This window comes from Alligator sinensis, unplaced genomic scaffold, assembly GCF_000455745.1.
Source record: "Alligator sinensis unplaced genomic scaffold, ASM45574v1 scaffold196_1, whole genome shotgun sequence".
Lineage (NCBI taxonomy): Eukaryota > Metazoa > Chordata > Crocodylia > Alligatoridae > Alligator > Alligator sinensis.
In genome coordinates, this window is record NW_005842492.1 from 997,734 (window position 1) to 1,018,079 (window position 20,346).

Genomic DNA, 20,346 nt, shown 5'->3' on the forward strand with positions numbered 1-20,346 from the left:
GACCTTGTGGCTGCCTATAAGTTCATCACGGGGGCACAGAAGGGAATTGGTGAGGTTTTATTCACCAAGGCTCCCCCGGGGGTTACAAGAAATAATGGCCACAAGCTAGCAGAGAGCAGATTTAGACTGGACATTAGGAAGAACTTCTTCACAGTTAGAGTGGCCAGGGTCAGGAACGGGCTCCCAAGGGAGGTGGTGCTCTCCCCTACCCTGGGGGTCTTCAAGAGGAGGTTAGATAAGCATCTAGCTGGGGTAATCTAGACCCAGCACTGTTTCCTGCCTATGCAGGGGGTCAGACTCGATGATCTATTGAGGTCCCTTCCGACCCTAACATCTATGAATCTATGAGCTCCCCAAGGGATGACAAGGTCTAGTCGCCATAAACTCCAGGAAGGCCAAATTAGACTGGATATAAGAACAAAGTTCTTTACAGTGCATGTGTCCAGGGTCTGGAACACACTCCCCCAGAAGGGGTGCAAGTGCCTACTCTGGACTCTTTCAAAAAAATGCTGGATTTATTTCTTGCTGGGGTCACTTGATCCCAGCTGACTTCCTGCCTATGGCGGGGGGGCTGGACCTAATGATCTCATGAGGTCCCTTCCAGCCCCTAACGTCTATGAAATCCATAGATTGGCATGTGCACACGCAAGCACGCGCGCACACACACACTCTTCTTCAAAAAGACTAATTTCCCAAAGCTAAGGAGTATTATGAGCAAAACCAAAAAACCAAATTGGGAAGAAATTTTTTAAAAAATGAATCACAATTGGAAAATCTTTAAGAATAGCCATGGACATAAAGGTATGAGTCCACAATCAGGAAAGAGGATATTTTTTCATTAAAAGCCTTTTGTTATTTCTTGGCAAAAGGCAGGCAGCAACTAGAAATACCCCTCCCCCCACCCCAATAATACCACAAATGGAAAAAAGTAGGGCAAATAGCAACTGAAATAAAACAGAATTTTTGAAGTGCAGAAACTTAATAATGGAGACCAAAGACAGAAAAATCCATGGCTAGTAGAAACTGGGACCAAAAAAAAGCAGTTAGAAACAAGAGATATCCCAAGTTTATTCCTAGGCTGAGATGATAAAATTCTTCATAATGACAAAGAAATGGCAGAAGCATTCAGTAAATATTCTTGCTCTGTATTAGAAAGACGCAGGATGACAAACCTGTATCATACAAGGAAATTACTTCCCAGGTCATTAGTAACCAAGTGGATGGCAGAGTACATCTATTAGGAACAAAACCCAGGCCAGGATAACTTGTACCCAAGAGTGCTAAAAGACTCAACTGAGGATCTCTCTACCCATTTTTAAATAAATATTGAAATACCAAACCCATTTCAGAAGACTGAAAGAGTACAAACGTTATGTCAACATCCAAAATGTTTAAGGGGATGACCTGGGAAAAACAGGCTAGTTAAGCTGTTATCTGTCTTGGGCAAAATGGAAACATGACGTGGAATTCAGTAAATAAAAGACAGCAGTATAATTTATGCTGGGCACCATGGCTTTATGAAAAACATGTCTTATCCAGTCTTCAATCTTTCATAAAATGTAAACGATTAGTTGATATGTTCAACCACATAGATACACTAGATTTTTGTAAGGTATTTTACTTAGCAGTACATGGAATTCGGATTAGCAGAAACTAGCAGTGTACAAATAAAGTACATACTGAACAAATAAAAAACCTTGTAACTGAAAGAAATCAAGGAGTAGATGTTGGCAGGGAATCACTGCCAAATTGGAACATCTGTTAGGGTTCTATACGGCCACCCAATGCTATTCAATATTATCACTGAGGAACAGGAAGTAACACAAAATCACTGGTAACAGAAGGTGCAGATGACTCGAGAGTGGTAAATGACCCTGAGGACAGGGTAATCATACAGAACAATCATGGCCTAGAGTGTTTTTAATATCATAGCCGGATTTAAAATTACATGTCTAGGGGCAAAGAATTCAGGTCATACCAAGGGTAGGTACAGACATTTGGGGAGGTTAGATCGAGTTAAAAATGGCCACCCGATCTAAGGTAAGCTGGGATGGAGGGTGGCTAGCAGGGATTGTAGGGAACAAGTGGGGTCCATGGGGGGAGTCAGGGGGTTGATGTTTTTAATATCATAGCCGGATTTAAAATTACATGTCTAGGGGCAAAGAATTCAGGTCATACCAAGGGTAGGTACAGACATTTGGGGAGGTTAGATCGAGTTAAAAATGGCCACCCGATCTAAGGTAAGCTGGGATGGAGGGTGGCTAGCAGGGATTGTAGGGAACAAGTGGGGTCCATGGGGGGAGTCAGGGGGTTGAGGAGGCTAGTGGGGTCCAGCAGGCTTTGACTGAATCAAGGGGGCCGGCGGCTCTGCGGGCGAGGTTTCTGGATCCGGGACCTTGCCTGAGCACCACGATGTTTCAAATATCCTTGCCAAGGGAGATGCAGTGATGTCTGCCAGCTCTTTCAAGACCCTTGGATGCATCCATCTGGGCCCGTGGACATGTGAATGTCCAGTTTCTCAAGGTGTTCTCTCACTTGATCCACATCAATTTTGAGTCCATCACCCGCTCCCGAATTGACTTGTGCCATTCCTGGGAGGGTGAAAAACTAATGCAAAAAAGTCATTTAGGAGATTGGCTTTTTTTGGGCGTCTGATGTCGGTTGCCCCATTGGATCTCTCAGGGGCCCAATACTATCCTTGTTCTTTTTTCTGCTTCCCACATATCTGAAGGATTTTTTTTGTTGTCCTTGATCCCTGTAGCTAGCCTAAGTTCAGTTTGTGCCCTAGCTTTTTTCAATAGTATTCTGCAGGTTGGGGGGAGTGCAGAGAAATCCTCTTTGGTAATGCTTCCTGTTTTCCAGCTGGTGTAGGCTACTCTTTTGAGCTTAATGAGGTCCAACAGTTACTTATTCAGCCATGGGGGATTCCTTACCCGTTGACTGCATTTCTTGCAGGAAGGGATGGCTTTGCCTTGTGCTTCAAGGATTATGTTTTTGAGCGATGACCATTCCTCATGTACTCCCTTTTCTGGGGGGGGTCTGATTGCCTGACTGACCAGTTCTCTTAGTTTGCAGAGTTTCCCTTCTCATTCTTATCCATTATACTGAGGTCTAAAATGTAGTTACCTTCAGTTGTATGTAGCAGCTTCCAGATTTAGAAAACAATCATCTATAACTTAAAAAAATATAATTTGATTGCTGGTTTCTTGAAGCCTGTAGCAAAAATCTCTTGGATCAAACCCCCCCTCCACCCATAACATCATAGGCTTTTTCCAGTACATTAAACAGCTGCCTTAGTATTGTTCTGATAATAAGTTGACCTTTTCCTTCAAAAAGAAACTTAAAAATTAGTCAGTTTACACATTGGGCCAACCTGGAATTGGAACAATATGGTAACTCATCATGTTCTCTGGTTTGTTACTGTAAATTCAGTAACAGTACTTACTAGGCCTTCTTCCGGGCTTGGCTGTTTAGTGTATTGATTTATATGCCTTCAGGATCCTGTACTTCTGAGTTATCCATAAATCAAAGTGGTATCTTTAATGTAGTAACAGGTATTGTTTTGTTTGGATGAATGATCACTTTCATCCTGCACTTCCATATAGTACAGAGCACATCAAAGTAGGATAAAACAAGGATCTGCTCTTTGTTTTTTTAATTAAAAAACTTGAATGTGTCGAAGGATTTTAACCCAACAGATTAAGAACAGAAGATATTTTAAAAATTAAATTGCAGTGATTTAGCAGTAAGACCTGACACACAGGCCTTCTGTTGCACCCCAAGCACTGTTCCATGGCATTTCAAGACTGCGGAAGGCCTGGGTTTCCAAAGCATTCTGACTAAAGATCATTGAAGGCAGGCCTTAGTGCCATTACACTTTGGGGATGGCTTTTGATAGGATTGAAAGTTGGTAATGGCTATTAATATTAACATTTTTTTAGGCAAAAGACAATTACCAGGAGACCATCCTACTAGACTTCCAGATTTCCTGGTTTTAATATGTAAAGACTTAAGTGTTAATGGAACAATCACATATTTCAAGATACTGATTGCTGTCTAGTGCTTGGCAGGGAGTTTGGGGGACACAGAGGAAGGGGAAATGCTTTGAAGATGAGAGAACTGTTTTTTGTGTGTCGCAGCTGGTCAGGTGTTGTGCATGACATTTTCTGATAAAGGTTAGTTGTTCATCTGAATTTTGGGGAGCATTAAGATGTACTTAGGACCAGCACAATGTCCAGTGGAAAGATGACCACTGATTCCAATGGGATTGGATTATACTTGTGGAAGAATTAAAAAAATAAGTGTGTGAACCTTTTTTAAAAATTATTTCTGATGCTGTGCTCTGTTGTAACACTGACCAAAGGCATTGCTTTGGTGGGGAGCATTGTCTGATTATTCACATGGTGGTTAGCTTCTCTTTAAAAAGAAAAGAAAAAAAACAAGTGCACTGAGACTTTCAACATGTAGCCGATAAAGTTACTTTTGAAATTCTGTATGAGAGAAGCTGAAGACAAAACCCTTCTATAACTGCTACCCAGGGCTGACAGTAATTGCAAATCTGTCACCTCTGTCTGTCTCCCTAGTTAGTAATTAATTTTGGTCCCTTCTCCTGATTCCACTCTTTCTTGGAACTTGTGCGGTTCTTTTCCTACTTGCCCAGGGCCGTGGGGGTCCCTCTCTCTTCCCAGAACCACTGTTACAAGGAGAAGAGAGAGGAGCATCACCCTGAAATGAGGGTAGGCTCCAAAAAGAAGGGGAGAGAGTTCTGCTTGATTCCTGCAGTAGCTATATTTAGCTGTTCTTCCCGGGAGGTGGGCAACCTGAGCAAGCAGCCAATTGCAGGGGCTTTCACTCCAGAAAGTAGTAATGGTGTGTACCCCTCAGCAATGTAGCTTGCTTTTCAGAAATTTTAGTTCCTAGTTTTGTCCAGTTATGATCTAGCACATTTTAACCACTGTTCTACTTGCTGTACTACTTGCTGCACATTGATCTTGTATTACTACTGCATGAACTTATTTTTGTCTTGAACTTGGTTTGATTTGTTTTCCTCGTTTTGGTTATAGCTGAAGATAGCAAAGACATCCTGACTACACTGGGAGAAAATTTTAACCATAGAGAAAACTCAGGTAAACAGGACTAATGGAACTATGTTACAGTTTATAGGTATTGATCATGTAAGGGATAAGTGCGCCAATAATAATTCTTTTTTTTTAAACCACTAGGTGCCATCGATGATTTGCTAGATCTGAAACCTGAAGAAAATGGTATGAGATGTGTGTGTATTATCTATTTTTCAAAAATAGACATCAAATATCATTTTAATCCTATATTTTAGTTGCCTTAATACTCTGAAAGTTGACTGGGCTTCTAAATAAGGTCATCCACCTACAATACTTAAGTTATGCTAAATAAAACTAGCACTATTTACATAATCTGTGGACAATAAATCTGGTATTGAACTAAAATGTAAACCTACTGGCTGTAAGAGGATTTACTGTACTTCACTTTCTTTGACATAAAACATGATTTTTTTTTTTTTTAGTAGCAACAGATGCAGCTCAGATTTATGTATGCAGGAACGATTACTACAGTACATCATATTTGAGCCATTGAAGTATGTTTCGCTGTCATTCTAGCCCAACCCATAACTTTTTAAATAATTGGTTTTCATCTTTTTTTCCCTCTGTGAGCCCTTATCACCATCCTAGGGATTGGTAGTGGTAGTCCAGTGGGCCCTACAGCTTTTATATCTGAAGTGGGGCAGAGGAAGAGCAGAAGAAATCATTTGGGTCTTGTTAAAAACTTGAAGGAGCTATGTATTTCTTTGATTGTCTTAGTTAATTCAAATAGCTATGTTTTCCATGTGTAAAGGAGAACAATAATCTACCTCCAGTCACTGCTCACATCCTTTGTTCTCATTAGATTAGAAACAGCTCAAAGGCATGAGGATTTCTCAGAGTTGTTTCCCAAATGGCCTGTTTTAGAACATAAGGGCCACCCATCTTCTCCCTCTATTCCAATTAGGAAAGACCTCAACAGTCAGAGTGACACAAGTTATTTGCAGCGTTTATGAAAATGTAGTAGCCAACATTGCATGGAGTAGCTTCACTTCCTCCTGAGTTATCTTGGAGAACCTCAGTCTTCTGGGGTGACTTAAAAAATAAATAAATAAACCTACTATGTATCTCAGTCAGACTGGAAAAAATATTTGGGGATGTCCAAGGACAAGCCTACACAGTACAGAATTCCACATTACAGAATTGCTAAGTAGAGAGAAATATTATTTTGGCTACACCAAGAGCTTCCTCTTGTATGGTGCGGAAATATATTTTCCAGTGCCACAGGGAGACACGTATGTGTAATACGTGGCCCAAAACTCTCCTGTACAGTAATTGAGTTTTGTTATGTGGTTTAATATTAAATATTCTCATAGCGGTAGTGGCCTTTTTTTCTCTCATTTTCACTCACCCAACCATATCTCATGTTGAACTCTCCTATTGGAGACACGTGAAGCCTGCTCTACACATGGTTGGGGCCAGTTTAAACTAATTCAGATATGGGCTTTTTTTTACTCGGATATTTAGAATACCAACCAGCAGAGAGGCAGTTACAACAACAGAAGGATGTTTATGCTGCTAATGCTTATTCCCTGGATTTTATGGGAATAAACTCTACTGGTAAAAGACAAACTTCAGTCATCTAAGAGAGGGTGTACTGAAGGTTTTTTGTACAGGGCCTAACACTCTTTTCTGTGGTGCTGAGCCAACTTTTCTGAAATACTTTCTATCTTCTCTCTAATTTTGTTTTGGATTAATTTAAATTCTCAGTTGGGTAAAGTATTTCTAAAGAAATATTCAGACAAATACAATATAAAATGCCTTACGAGAAAAACAAAAGGCTTCTTACAGATCATAAAGTAGTTTGACATTTCAATCATTTTCTGAAGAAGTTGATAGCAAAAAAAGTGATATAATTTTCAAATGTAAATATGAATATAGTAATGTATTCATTAAAAGCAAGCATAGTGTGGTTTGATGCACTTATGCACACATACATAAGAATTGCCTATCTAGCAGTTTTGATCTGAGCTGTACTGCTGCAAACCTTTTCCTGTTGTGGGTAAATATAATTTGTGGTGAGGTGCAGTAATAGTGCCACATTATCACTACTAACAGCACTCTTAACACATTAACACGTTTCTTCCCTTTATCTTCCCCTGCTAGTCTTTAAACTTCATGAAAGTAAAATATTTCCCCCTGAAGCACTGGGAATGTATGTCATTGTTGACAGATTGGAGTGATAATACCTTAGAAATTCTTAAGAAAGTTATAGCAACTATCATCTCATAGTCACAAGTATGTTATGAACAGGTGAATAAATAGAGAAATATTGGATGAACTTCTAGGAGTTTAGAAGGTGTTAATGTTTTTAGGGGTGTTGGTTGTAGCCATGTTGGTCTAAGGACATAGGCTGCAATGTTTTTTGGGTAGATTTGATACCTTTTATTAGACCAACTAAATAGTTGGAAAAACGTTCTTTGCAAGCTTTTGAGCACAAACACCCTTCTTCAGGCATTGGGAGACTCCAATTGGAAGTCTCCCAATGCCTGAAGAAGGGTGTTTGTGCTCAAAAGCTTGCAAAGAACGTTTTTCCAACTATTTAGTTGGTCTAATAAAAGGTATCTTAATGTTTTTAGTCATTCCTCTGAGACTGGCTAAAAGCAATATGAGATTAGAAAGGTGGGATGAAAATCTCATGAAAATGGTGAGGGGGCCTGGAGTGATCCTTTTGATAATGTCTAGATGATGCTTTTGATGATGTCTGGTAGGAATACGAGAAGAATAAAGTTTTTAGTAATACCTCTATTTTTGGCCCTAGCTTGGGAGTACAGAAGCAAAGGAAAAGGTAAATTTGCATGTTCAACCTCAGATATCTCTTTACTATTGGATAAACATTCAGACTGGTTCTTATTTTATCATAGTATGTAGGCGTTTATATTCTATCCACTCATGAGCCTCTTTAAAACTCAATTCTATCTCTTTTCTTTCCTGTCACTAAACCTGAATTATTCCATTGCAAATTGTTGTGGTCATTGAGAGACGCATCTCTAAGCAAGCGGTTGTTTTTAAATAAAATGTTCCATTGCTCCTGCAACAATTTTGTTTCAAGGGATTCCTGTCTGTTCTTATGGTTTTTCTTCATGCCCAAAATATTAAAAGTCTCTCTTGCATTCTGCATGCAAGCAGAGAGAGCAGGCCTAGCTGGTTGGTTGAAGCTATGCAAAACGAAAGCTGCCCATCATGCTTTACCACATGTTTCAGATGAGTATAATTGAGATAAACTTCAGTTTCAAGCAGTGTGACAATATCAGACTTGTAAACCACTGTTTTCCTCATCAGCAGTCCCTCATCATAGTGTTTAATGATTTATAGAAAAGAATAAAATAATACTAGTTACTTGTATCTTTGTACTGTGATGTAAACAAGTACATTTTGGATTCTAATTGGGACTTGCATATATATATATTTATTTAGGGTTTTTCAGATTTACCTTAACCTTGTAAATAATCTAGTAGTTGCTTTAACCACAGTTCCCACACTTTAGGAAAGAAATGAAGTGGGCATTTCAGAAGTACTTGTCAATAGCTTAACTGTGTTTCCCCTGAAATTAATGGGAGTTTAACATTGACTTCAGTGGGAGAAGAACTTTGCCAATGCTGGGTGTTAGGAAATGCCATCCAGTACATAAAAGAACGTATTCTCTTTGAGACCCCCAAATATTTAGTTCATTCATCAGTGGATCAAAAAATTTAACTGAAGCAAACACTTATTACATATTTGAACTTTGCAACGGTAGCTTTTATTTGTGGTTTGTGCTAGGTTGATTTAAATCATGGGTAAATTGGTCCTTTTAGAGCCTGTGTAACAAGGAGCAAGACAGCAACCGAATGGCAGCCTCCTAAAACTTTTATTAAGCCAAGTAGTAGGCAGTGTTTTGATTTATTGTGGCAGTGTTTTTTTTTTCCCGTGCTACATTTTAAAAGGGGGACAGTCCCAGTGCAGCTGATATTATCTGAAGCTAGTAAAAAAATAGCCTGTTGCATAAACTTCAACCCCAGGGATCCACTGAAAGTAGGATTGAAAACGGGAAACCACAGAAGTCCAGGGGGAGAGTATACAATCTGAATATGACTGAATATTTTAGAGTTGGATCAAGTGTTTTTCAGTTATTTCCCATCTGTCCTGCATTTGTTCATCCAAATGTTAATTCTAGTAATTATCCCTAGTTGTGTCCCCCATTTTGTTTTAAAATAGCTTCAAACTCCCCCGAGCTGGATTCTGGTGAAAAGGATGATATGGTATTGCTAAATGAGATCCTCAATGCTACCTCCTTGGATGAGGGAGAATTCAGCAAAGAGTGGACAGCTGTCTTTGGACAGGACCCACTCACCGATCCCACCACAAACTCCTCAGTCGGAGAAATGGAGACCGCTCCATCAGCAGCAGCAGCCCCTTCAGGCTTCCTTCCCTCGCAGCTCTTAGACCAAAACATGAATGATTTACAGTCCTCTCTACATGGTAAGTGTGTAGATTTCTTTGGTCTTGAAACAGCAGGCAGGGCAGGATGGCACCTTAGCAGCTAACTTATTCAGAGAGGCATAAGCTCTTGTAGGTGACAGCCTACTTCATCAGATGCTTTGTCAAAAAAAAAAGTAGGCTGTCGCTTATGAAAGCACATAAGCTTCAGAACAAGCAAATCTCTAAGGTGCCACCCTACCCTACCTTCTCCTGACTTCAGACTAATGCAGCTAACTTTTTTGTTGTTGTTGAGAGCATTTGTTAATGATGTTATATGGCCTCCTCCTACCTGATACATTATTGATTGTTTATAGTGTCTGTTGTAGCCTGAGATACAGGCAGAATGTCATTGTTTCAAGTGGTGAATGGGGTATGAAATGCTTGAGTTACACATTCACCTTTCCAGCCGTAAAATAGCCAGGCTTTCAGCTACTAGTGAATCAAGGACCTACAAAATAACATGGCAGAAAGCCAGTTTATTATGTGGAATAGCTTGGTTGAGATCTTAATGCATTTTCTTTTAAAATTAATGAAAAATGTTTCTTTGATTGCATTAACTATTTTAGCTGCTATTTCTTTGTGCTAGGGAAACAACAGGAAAGTGACCGCCAAAAAAAAAGATTTTTTCCAATACTTAATATTTTCAAAGAAACAAGTAAGAAGCTATGTTTTATTTGCTTTATTTTTATATCCCCTGTCCATGGTACATGTCCAGGTGTACTAATATGGCACAACCACACATTACATTAAGGCTAAGTACAGACATTCAAAAAGCCTGAGGTGGATTTGATCTAAGTTATGTGTTTTTGTAAGTGACGTAGTTTAGGTCAGTAGTGAACAGAACACAAATTCATCCTTTGGTGGGCGGGGGAGGTACAGGGAGGCAGCAAATCTTAGACTAGGTTCCACCATTTTTAAACTAGTCTGTGCACATCGAACTTCTGTTCTTTTACTGGTATAGATCAGTTTCTGATCACTTATACCAGTAAAAATGTAATGTCTGTACCTGACCCTAATGACCCCGGCCAGTTGGGCAAGTCTCAGAGACAGTCCAAGTATCTGCTCTTCTGATTATCTTTGCAATGACTATCCAATAGCCACCCTGCCAGCTGGCCAACTGTGATGTTGGTGACGTCCATCCTAAGGCTTTTTGCAGTATTTTGCATGTTATCTTTACATCAAAGAATTGGAAAAGGATAAATGAGGGTATTAAGACAGTTAAACAACGAGACTATAGGTATAAAGAGAGATTACAGAAATTTACTTCTGTGTTCACTTAAAAAATTAAACATGTATGTTGATTATAGGAAGACTGTATCAGTGCCTTAACAAATTATAACAAACTTTCTGTCATAAAACCTCCAGTGATGCCTATTCAAACTTAGAAAGAACCAGGAAGATAACCTGTCTTGACACAAAGTAATAAATGTGTTGGAACAAACTACACAAAGTAGCAAAAAGAAACCCCATTTTGATATGTTCTTTAATGTTGACAAGGTGTTGAAAGAAAAATGTGTTTTGGGTTGTAAATGCCAAAAAGGTAAAGCTTGCTTCCATCTTTGAATATTTAATGATGCATTTAATTTATGGGATGCACTGAGGTTGAATTTTAAAACCTGGACATGATTTCAGCTTCCATTTCCCTTGGTTACAACTTTTAGAATTTTAATTATGTTTTTGAAGTGCTAAGAACACATAATTGCAGTGGTGCCCCCAGATCTTTGGATAGGAAAAGTCTGTTCATGGTTTGAAAGAGAAAAATACTGTTTAGGTTGAAAGGGCATTTCAGAGACTTGGGACTGCAGAGATCAAAAATACAGACTGCTGAATGTTTTAGGGACCAACAGTTTTTGATCTAAAGAGAATGACTGCTGTAAATGGGGAAGATTGAACCTCTTTTATCTTATGCCATGAAAAACAATGCATTCTGAATTTATAACGCTCTCCTGAGCTGTGTGTGCGTGGGATCCGATAGAAAAAGGGATTGTGTAGTTATGCCTATGCTGTAATGTTTTTGTGGTTTATTAATCAAGATAAACTATTTCCTACTGCCTCTTATAACCCAGCCCCTCAACATGGATGTCATGTGTATAAAGTAGCTAGGAATAAATTTGTTCTGGAAAAATGAGAATGTTTCCAACCAACAGTGAGGTTCTGGAACCCAGGAACAAGTAGTACAGAAAAACTTAGGTGATTATAAGGTGGAGTTTAATGCATTTTATGAAGTGTGACTTGGTTTCCTGTGATAGAACGTGAACGCACTTGAGGACCCAGAAAGTCCATTCCATTCCCGAGTTCCTAACCTGATCTATACCTCTTTATTAGATAAGAATTCTTTACTAGAATCCTTTAGTGTCATTAAAGGGACAGTCTCAGGTTAAACATAACTTTTATTTGGTAATGATATATTTAAATCTTATTAACTAAGGAAACTGAAAGTGAAGGCTTAAAAAAAACAAGTTTTCCACTGTTAGTTTACTTTTCAGTTGACCTCTTAGACTAAACAGTAAAAATAGATTAGTTTAGCTAACTACTATTTAGTCAGTTTCTAGTCAATTTCATTTACCCATCATTGTGTGTTAGTAAAATATTGTTCTGAATTGTTATTTACTATTAGGATAATGTTGTAGCTGTGATGGTCCAGAAATTGTGTGAGGCAAGGATTTCTCATGGTGATATCTTTTATTGGACCAGCTTTGTGCTTGAGATAGAGTTAGACAAGTTTTCAAATGCAACACTCTTCATTAGGTCAGAGAAGTAAAAGCTAGCACAGCACAGGCTTTTACTGCTTAGATGGAGAGCACCTTACATTTGTAAGTTTATCTAACTTTATCCCAACTATGCAATTGGTCCAATAAAAAATATCACCCTAAGAAATCCTCGTTTATTTAGAATGCTTTCACTGGAATTAAAAAAAAAATGAATGGTCACAGACGACTGGTTTATATTTTGTCAACTCCAGCTGATAATTATATTTTAGATTTTGAACCAAATTTCATTCTACAGCATTCCTTTGAATGCCTTTGTCAATAAATTCAGGTCTTGGTTTGGGATAAGGAGTAAAGACTTAAAATATTAATTCTAATATAAACTTTAAAATGTAGAGTTTAAAAATGCATTTAAATATTGAATTTATGGAGACTTTACTGAAGAGCTGTGATATAAGCCCCATAGATGCTCTTATAAACCCACACGGAGCTTTGATCATCTAAATTCTCCTGTTCACTTTAATGCAGTTCTCATATACAATTCTTCACATGCTTCAAGTCAAGCATATGCACAAGTCTTTAGCACTTTACTCTCTCTGTGCTTCAGCTTTCTCAGTTTAAATGGACATAGTAATATTTCCTTTTCTCCCTTCTTCCCTCTTCTCAACCTGTATTTTGTCCACTACATTGCAGAGTGTTAGGATCAGATTGTCTCTTACTGTCTGTATATATGGCATCTAGCACAATAGGTGCCACTAGACACTATTGTAAATAGTTATTAATGATGATAATATAGAGTGACAGTTTTATTTTTAAAAATCTGAATTAAGAAATAATATCTCTATCAAGCTTTTTTTGCCCCTCTACAGATATAGCTGTCTAATTTGGCTGCCTTACTAAAGCATACCACTTCCTCAGGGAGCATTAGCTTTTGTTTTTGCTACGTTTTTAGTTCCGTTTACTTATTCATAATTTATTAAAGGACTCTTGTTTAAATTATCTCTGCAGACATATTTTTTAGTTGAGAAAATGTGAAGCTTTCTGGTTCCATTCCTAAATTTAATTGTGGTAACTTTTTTTTTAAACTTTCCACTTTTGCAGGGATGGTAGCTGAAAAGTAAGCTGCTTGGTTTCCTTACTGTCTCACTGATAATCTTTTGTCTAGTCATGTAATGAAGCCACTCTGTGCGCAGGCAAACCCGAACAGGCTCAAGGCCAACAGATGCTTTCAAATTGATAGACTGTAGTTTGTTTTACAAAGGCAAAATTTATCTCTTGCTATGGGCTACTAATAGAAATAGAGGACACGAGAATACTTTGTAGACACACACTGGTAGTCTTTTCAAGCAGGCCTTGTCAGGGTCTTATTTCATCAGAAAAACAGCATATATTATGCTGAAGGGGTTTGTTTATTTTTCTAATGTAAGTAGGGTGACCAGACCATCCTGTTTTTAAACCCTTTGGCTCCTGTCCATTTCTAAATGAAGAATGGACAGTGAAAAGTCCTGTTTTTCAGTTCCTTGGTAGAAATATACATCAATCATTTGTCCTTGCATTTCTATTGACTGTGCCTAGATGTAGGGCAGTGCACATCCACAAGGAGCAGTGGTGTGAGCCAGGGAGGGAGGTGGCCTTTCTGTGGAGGCCCCGCCCCTCACTGCTGATTGACCACAGAGGCCAATGCTCCCCATTGGCCAATGATCCCCTCCCCCCCAATCCCACCAAGGGGAAGCCCTATATTCTGGGGGTGGGTCCGTGGCCACCCTAAACGTAAGTGTTGAACTGTCTGTGTTCTAGGACGGTGAAAGCAGAGCAGGGTGTCTCTATCATAGGTGTTTGGCTCACCCAATCTTAGTCCAAGGACAAAAAAGGAAAAATCGCGTAAAAGGGTTTACTGTTCTACAGTGTTTAGTTTTGTGGTCTGCCAATCATATCATAATAAATCACCATTAGTTAATTCTCTGTGAGCCAAATCCTGATCTCACTGAAGTCAGTGGTAGTTTTACGGAAAGTTTCTAGGCCAAAATTCCATTAATTTCTATGAAATTAGGATTAGGCTTTATTTGCTTTACCCACTCAACCTAGGTATTGCCAGAAATTGACACACACATTGCTTTCAACACATTTCCGAGCTAGTGAAAGCATTACAGTTTTCTGTAATTGTAATATGTTCTTTCTTGTCTGTCTCTCTATTACTACAACCACAGAAAGTGCCTAAAATGTTAGTCAGTCTAAAATACTGAGTTAAAATTCTACATGTTAAATGGTTAAACTGAAACATAAAGCCGTATTTTGGGGGGGCTAGAGATTGACTAACGTGTTTCTGCTACTGTTTCCTTATTTGCCTGTACAATAATAGGTGAAGAGTGGACCTCCATCTGCTTTTTTTCCTTATAGGTTGTGACAGCCTTCTGCTAACGTGCAGAAGAAGGATTCGGTGACTTAAAAATCCTTATCATCTGTAATTTCTGTTATTATTAAAAGGGACAGCACATATTTCATATGAACTGGCTTTGGCTTCTATCATAAAAGAGGAAAACCACTCTATCTATCAATCAAATAGATAGAGGTCAGATCAGTACAGTAATAGCAAAAGACTGAAAAGAGCAAGAACTGTTATAGTGATGTTTATCTAAAATAGTCAACTCTAAAAGAAATCCAAGTGATGTAACCCAATGTCTATCAGAAGGGCAAAAAAAATAAATTAAGAGGAAGGACAGAGAAAGGAAAGTGGAATGAAGAGAGAAAAAGAAACATGGATTCATAGCAAGAGGGAGAAATGATGTCAAAGGAGGATATTATAAATGCCATAATTGATATATCTCAATATGTATTTAAAGAAATCTTTTCCCCAGCCCCCAAGTTTTTTCATTTAAAGTTATCTAAACTGATACTTGTAATTATCATAGGGCTGAGTTATTTAAATCCTTCAATTTTTATGCTTATACTTATGATATCATAGAATTAGGTCCTTAAGATTGATGGATGAATAGGTAAGTCTACAAGGAAAAACATCAAAAAAACATGATTGAATTACTAGGACCAATAAACTGCCTAGCCCCAGAGACAGTGCAACACATGATAGTTATGCTCCTAAAAATATAAAAATGGAAGGACTTAAATAACTTAAACCTCTTATAATTACAAGTAGCAACTTAGATAACTTTCAAATTAAAGAACTTTGGAGATGGGGGAGGAGATTTCTTTTTCCAGTATTTTTCCAGGGCATGTTTAACAACCAAATACAGTAGCGTATTGCACGTGAACATTTTTCTCCACTGCTGGTCCCATTGATTACATAACCTACTGTTACCTCACAGCAGAAGACATTTTCCTTTTAACCTATGGCACCTATGGGTTTCTTGGTACTAAAATGAGTCTGTTCTGTGCCATTGTTGACTATGGAGTCTGCGTGTAGCATTTGACAAAATGCAACTTTGTTTATAGACAGCATTGCTGTTTCTCTTGCAAAGCAAGTTTCTGCTTGCTGAATAGATCTTTATAAAGAGAGAGAAAACAATCCTTAGAAAAATATTTAAGGAATACAATTTGGAATGTCCTATTTACAGGTGTTTTTTAATCAGCTGGAATTTTCAGAATTATTTAAAAGAAATAGCTCAAGTTAACAGTGTCGCATTAAATATTTCACTTTGGCCAGTAAATAAAATGAGTCTCTGAACTGCAAAATAGAAGGGGAGTGGAGAGTGCAGCATTTGTCAGACTTTAGCTACTTCAGTTATTTCCCCCACCCCCGCACTGAAAATGTTAAATCCTTTTCACACCCTCCTCCTCCACATGTATACACCTAACTGGGGCTTCTGTGGTAGCTACTAACTGAGATGGAAAAAATATTGACCATAGTTGGAGGTAGGCAGAGTGCTCTTTAAGAGAGAATGGAGGTTTGACAGTGCAGATGGAAAGCACATGATGGCCTGAGACTGGTCAGCAGATGCACTGTTCTCTCAAGGACATTGCTGGGTTGCAGAATTTAATTTCTAATCTATCACAAGAAATATATTGTGATATGAGCATAACACATGGGTAAGGCAAGTATATGACTCCATTGAATGATACAAGTATTTCACTGAAAGCATCCAAGGGGTATGAGTTCATTAATTATTGTTGATTGACACTAATATAACTACATTATTGAATTTTAGGTTGGGCAGCTAACAGTGTTAGCCCTCCATCGATACCACAGCCAGCACAGAAATCAAACAGCTTGAATGTGAACACCAACAAGACGCCTGTGAAAGGTGATATATTCATTATTTTGAGGGGGAAGAGGGATTCTGAATCACTTGCAATCACAAATCCAATCTTTGCTGTATTCCCAGTTGCTCTACCACACTGTGATCTATTTCTTAATATTTACCTTCAGGAATCTTTTGTACATTAATTAAATACTTAATTATTGATTACATTCCAACATGGATAATTTGAATTATATAAGTATATTTATTTGTTGGTTTTAATGCTGGTGGAATGTAATGAACAATCATTTAGGTTCTGACTGTAGAGTAAAACCACTGGATTTCTTCCACTGTAAAATTCAGGGCCGTAGAGTTGCCTCTGCATTTGACCTGAACCCTGCTTGTTTTGAACATCAAAGAGGATAGCGAGGCTGAAGTGTGATACATTTTTATGATGTAAATGGTATACACCACACAACTACTGATCCGATTGAAATATAGTTCACTTGTTACCACCTGGCCCTGCAAAACAAAGGGTGCTACAAAACTCCCGTTGGTTTTGAACAGGAATTTCTAACAGATGGAGTCGAGTGCGAGTGAAAAGTTCACTGTCTGCGTAAACTCATCTTGCATGCACAACAGGCAGAATCCTATCTGACTTTTCTCGCCCAAATAGCATTTCCCCCACCATGTAACTGCCATGTTTGGCACCTTAGCACAATTTGCATTCTTATTTCTTATGCAGGGTGGGTGCATAAGCATCATCCTGGCTACCACACATGCTTGGCAGGCTGGACTCTGGCTAGGCAGGTACAGGACTGCCTATATGAGCATGAATTCCGAAATTGTGGCCTACCAAAAACCAAGAGCAGGGGAGCCTGGCTATGTGTTGGCCCAGTATCCAAGTGGTTAGGGCACTCACCCAGGAAATGGGAAACTGAGGTTGCAGGGCATTTCCCCATCCAGAGGGGGATTGAATCTGCATCTATAACTTCCCAGCATAGCGCTCCTAACACCAGGCCACAGAGTACAAATTATCCAGGCCTCTCTGCGGCGCTTCTTTTGAAGCTGAGCCACTGCGCCTGTCACTTACTGTACACTGGATAAAATGAATGGAGAACAGTAGGGAAGTTTACCCCATCAGGAGCAAGAATCAAAGCCAGAACCCAGGGCCCTTCACCTTCCAGAATAGCATCCATCTCACCAGGCCACTTGCTTCTTCTCTGCCTCCAGGCCCCACATATTTCCTACTCTTGGCTGCCCAGAAAGGCCAGCTTCAAAAGGAGTGCTGCCTAACCTCTGAACTAGTGGTTAAAGCATTGTTCTGGAAGCTGGAGTAAGAGAGGCTCAGATCTCCTTGAGGGGGGCTGTAGAACCTGGACCTCAGAGAATGCTCTAACCACTAGACAATCAGGTAGAGATATGGGAGGGCCTTTCTCCACCTCCACAATCTTGGCACCCACTAAACATTGTGGTTTGACCCATCTACAGTTTTGTGACTTACACTTTTCCACATTTCTGTACCTGCCCAGCTAGAGTGTGACCTACTACATATGCTCAGTGGCCAACTGGATGCCTTTGTATCCCCATTGCACATAGAATAGGATCACAAAGTATGCGGGAGTACCAAAAGTGGCAGCTCTACAGCTGGGTAAGTGCCGTTTGGGCACATGAAGTGAAACAGCTACTGAGCCAACACATAGACAGGCTTCCTCTAAGAGCTCTGATCCAGGAGAGATTAGTAATGGACTATCTTCTATACATTTTTGTTTCCTTGGGCAAATGATTTTTCTCCATATTCAGATGGGGTTGCCATTCATTTTAGAAATCGTTACGAGCGGGTGGAGAGGATGCAATTGTGATAATTGCATTAGAAAATTGCATGTATATAACACTGCCTCATTCACTCCGTTAAGCTAAAGGCTATACCCATATTTATGAAGGCAGCAAGGAGATTTTACTTTTCCGACAGTGGGCAAAGTCTTCCTCTGTAGAGCTTTGTGTTCATAAATTGTTTCATGAGCCAAGACTCTCTCCATTCAAGCTCCAGGAAGGCAGCACTTCCCATTGTGAGGAAGTATCTTATTTCATAAAGAAGATGAAGTACATCTGGGCTGACTCCATAGGCTGCCAAATACAATAAGTTGAGTACAGAATCAGAAATACAATTTCCTTCTCCATTCAGGAATTCATCCTAAGAAAAAGTACAAACAGTCTGACAGCAGCAAGAACCAAAAATATTGTCCAGTGCTACAAAATGAGCAAACTATCATTCAGAATCTTTTCTCCTTTTTCTGACTAAGCTAATTGAGGAGGAAACAGAAAGTCAGTCTTCACTGCCAGTATTCTGGATCGCGTGCTCTGAGCTTTCAGACCAGGCATGGAAGTGAGGCAATACTTATTCTAGTAGAAGACTCCATCTTGTTCACTGGTAAAAAATGCTTCAGTGGGCTTTCTGCTCCATCTCTCTCATAACTGAGACCACTGATAACCACCTACTCCTGCACCATCTACACAAGACATCATGGATGAATTAAACGACTCTGAAATGGCCTAGCTCCCTCCATTAAGGTTGACCTTAGAAGGTCATCAAAGACACAAGTTATACTTTTGGGTGAGGGAAGGGTTTCTTTGAATTCTTGCATGCTACTTGATACTGAAATAGGGAAAAGTACACACTTTCCTTTGCAGCCCCAGATGTACACTTGGCTATAAGAATCATAACATATGTGAGTTCCAGGCTCGTTTACTGCAGTTTATTCTATCTAAAAATGAAGCTGCTAACCCTGAAAAGATGCAGCTGGTACAAAATGCAGCAGTCTGTTAGTACAAAAGCACAGGTTTCTGTGAACACTTTTTCTCAAACCGTGTCCCAGAAAGAAAGAATGCAATTCAAGATCTGTCTTCCAGTATTCAAGGCCCACATGAGTTGGCCCTGGCTCCTCCTTTCTCTCCACAACTATGATCTCCATCCAAGCTCTATTCCAGGAGAACAAAGATCATAGGCTTAGTGGGGAAGGGAGGGGAAGAGCTTTCATAGGAATTGGAACCAGGCTCAGGTATCCCATACAACATGTGATTAGCTGTGGGACTGAGCGTGCCAAGAGCTGAATGCAAAACTCACTTCTTCTACTTAACTTTCCTTCACGCACAAATAAGCAAACAAAACATGTATGGAGTAGTTGAGCTATTTCTCCAATAGGCAAGAAAGAGATTATTTCTACTGGTAAATACCTGCGAAATGATCAGACACTTATCGTGATGGAGTCCATATAACTACAAATGCTACAGGCATTATTACAGGATTGGATATTTCATTTTCTGAAGGTACTGTGTTATAATGTAATTCATTGCCCTGTTTTTGCTAGAGATTTGCTGTTTCAGTAGTTAAACAACGCTGATGGCATTTGATTAGACCTGTCACTTCTCAGCTACTTTGAACATAATTCGAGCAAAACTCTGATTCTTTTTCCTGAACCTTTTTTTCCAGAACCTGCAAAGAATCCGAAAGATCTCACTGCTTGGTTCAGTCTTTTTGCTGACCTTGACCCACTATCCAATCCTGATGCAGTTGGGAAAACAGATAAAGAACATGAATTGCTCAATGCATGAGTCTGCTGCCTATGGTAACTCACATTCCTTCATTCATCAACACTATTTTTGGGTTTAGAAGACTAAAACAAAATCAGTATGCTGTTGTGAAAGTATAAAGTATGTGCCATTATAATAAAACTAAAGGGATTTAGCCCCCTTTTCTATAGGTACAATTATTTGCTCTTGTTTTGTATAAAGAGTTTGCATTTATTTTCTATGTGGACTTACAAAATGAAATTTTAGGGCAGATTTCTTGCCAAATTAGGATTCCTG

The 20,346-nt window shown here is 39.1% G+C and overlaps 1 protein-coding gene across 8 annotated transcripts in view; it reads left to right on the forward strand.

The window, feature by feature from the left end:
• ICA1 (islet cell autoantigen 1) overlaps positions 1–20,340 on the forward strand; it is a 123,283-nt gene extending 102,943 nt beyond the window's left edge. For 7 of the 8 annotated variants that reach the window (XM_014523469.2, XM_006031279.3, XM_014523470.2 and 4 more), the window contains exons 11-16: positions 5,064–5,126; positions 5,223–5,264; positions 7,879–7,905; positions 9,315–9,578; positions 16,447–16,542; positions 19,970–20,340. In XM_014523469.2, the coding sequence (XP_014378955.1) occupies positions 5,064–5,126; positions 5,223–5,264; positions 7,879–7,905; positions 9,315–9,578; positions 16,447–16,542; positions 19,970–20,091 (614 nt within the window). In that variant the 3' untranslated portion in view covers positions 20,092–20,340. The remainder of the gene's footprint in view (positions 1–5,063; positions 5,127–5,222; positions 5,265–7,878; positions 7,906–9,314; positions 9,579–16,446; positions 16,543–19,969) is intronic. The other variant, XM_014523471.2, reaches the window with a different exon arrangement.
• Positions 20,341–20,346: the final 6 nt, after the last annotated feature.